At 44.4% G+C, this 1,328-nt stretch overlaps 1 protein-coding gene across 1 annotated transcript; it reads left to right on the top strand.

Annotated features, from left to right (window-relative positions):
- The first annotated feature begins 60 nt into the window (after positions 1-60).
- On the top strand, positions 61-1,315 carry LOC112095118 (protein ANTAGONIST OF LIKE HETEROCHROMATIN PROTEIN 1-like). The gene has a single exon (XM_024176797.1). The coding sequence runs from the start codon at positions 118-120 to the stop codon at positions 1,177-1,179; it is 1,062 nt and encodes a 353-aa protein (XP_024032565.1). The 5' UTR covers positions 61-117; the 3' UTR covers positions 1,180-1,315.
- The last annotated feature ends 13 nt before the right edge of the window (positions 1,316-1,328 follow it).

Below are 1,328 nucleotides of genomic sequence, written 5' to 3'. Positions count from 1 at the left end.
AAAAAAAAAAAAAAAAGGCTTAAACTTTTCCATCAATTAAAGAGAATGTCCTATCAAAATTTCGTGTTTTGTGTTTTTTTTTTCTTTGTTTAATGAGATTCTTATATATTTCCAAACATGGCAAGTTCTTCAGTTCCTGATGACGAGGCAGAAGAGTTTAAGTACTTTTTTAGGGTTTCAAGAAAGACTTTTGATTACATCTGTTCTCTTGTGAGAGAAGATCTTGTATCAAGACCGCCATCGGGGCTCATCAACATCGAAGGGAGGCTTCTTAGTGTTGAGAAACAAGTTGCAATCGCCCTCAGAAGGCTGGCATCTGGCGAGTCCCAGGTTTCAGTTGGTGCTGCTTTTGGGGTTGGCCAATCCACAGTTTCTCAGGTGACTTGGCGATTCATCGAGTCGCTGGAGGGGCGCGCCAAGCACCACCTCAGATGGCCTGATTCGGGTAGAATGGAGGAGATCAAGTCCAAGCTTGAAGCATCCTTTGGATTCCCCAATTGCTGTGGAGCCATAGATGCAACACACATCATTATGACCCTCCCCGCTGTCCAAACCTCGGATGATTGGTGCGACCCTGAGAACAATTACAGCATGCTCTTGCAGGGAGTTGTGGACCATGAGATGAGGTTTCTTGATATAGTGACGGGTTGGCCTGGAGGCATGACGGTGTCGAGATTATTGAAGTGTTCGGGATTTTACAGGCTATGCAACGGAGGGGAGCGATTAAACGGGAATGTAAGGACTTTGTCTGGAGGAGTGGAGACTAGAGAATATATCGTTGGTGGGATTGCCTATCCCCTCCTTCCCTGGCTCATAACTCCTTATGAAAGTGATGACCTCACAACTCACAGATCGTCTTTCAATGCAATGCTTGAGGCTCCTAGGTTGCTTGCCGTGATGGCGTTTTTGCAGTTAAAGGGCAGCTGGAGAATCCTTAACAAGGTTATGTGGAGACCTGATAAACGCAAACTGCCAAGCATTATCTTGGTATGTTGTTTGCTTCACAATATAATTATAGACTGTGGAGATAAGTTGCAGCCGGATGTTGCGTTATCGGGTCACCATGATTCAGGATATGGAGAACAGTGCTGTAAGCAAGTTGATCCGTTGGGGAGGAAAGTAAGGGAAAACTTAGCCGAAGCACTTGCAGCACATTACAAGAAAAGTACTCCAAAGTAAACTTTTCTGTTTCTGTATCTTCAATTTGAGTGTAAATTTGGCAGGGTGGTTTCTTGTACTGATCTTGTTGAGTTTTGAGTTTGAAGCCTCCTTGACCAAAGCCTTCATGTAAGCATGTTTGCAAGGAGAATGGGAAATTTTAAGCCCCC

The sequence above is a fragment of the Morus notabilis genome, unplaced genomic scaffold (genome assembly GCF_000414095.1).
Source record: "Morus notabilis unplaced genomic scaffold, ASM41409v2 C11402510, whole genome shotgun sequence".
Classification (NCBI taxonomy): Eukaryota; Viridiplantae; Streptophyta; class Magnoliopsida; order Rosales; family Moraceae; genus Morus; species Morus notabilis.
The sequence above is the reverse complement of the archived record's forward strand: the minus strand, read 5'-3'. Positions and strand labels throughout refer to the sequence as shown.

Excerpts from the sequence above, each read along its gene's own strand:
- LOC112095118 (XM_024176797.1), top strand. The coding sequence starts at position 118 with ATGGCAAGTTCTTCAGTTCCTGATGACGAGGCAGAAGAGTTTAAGTAC.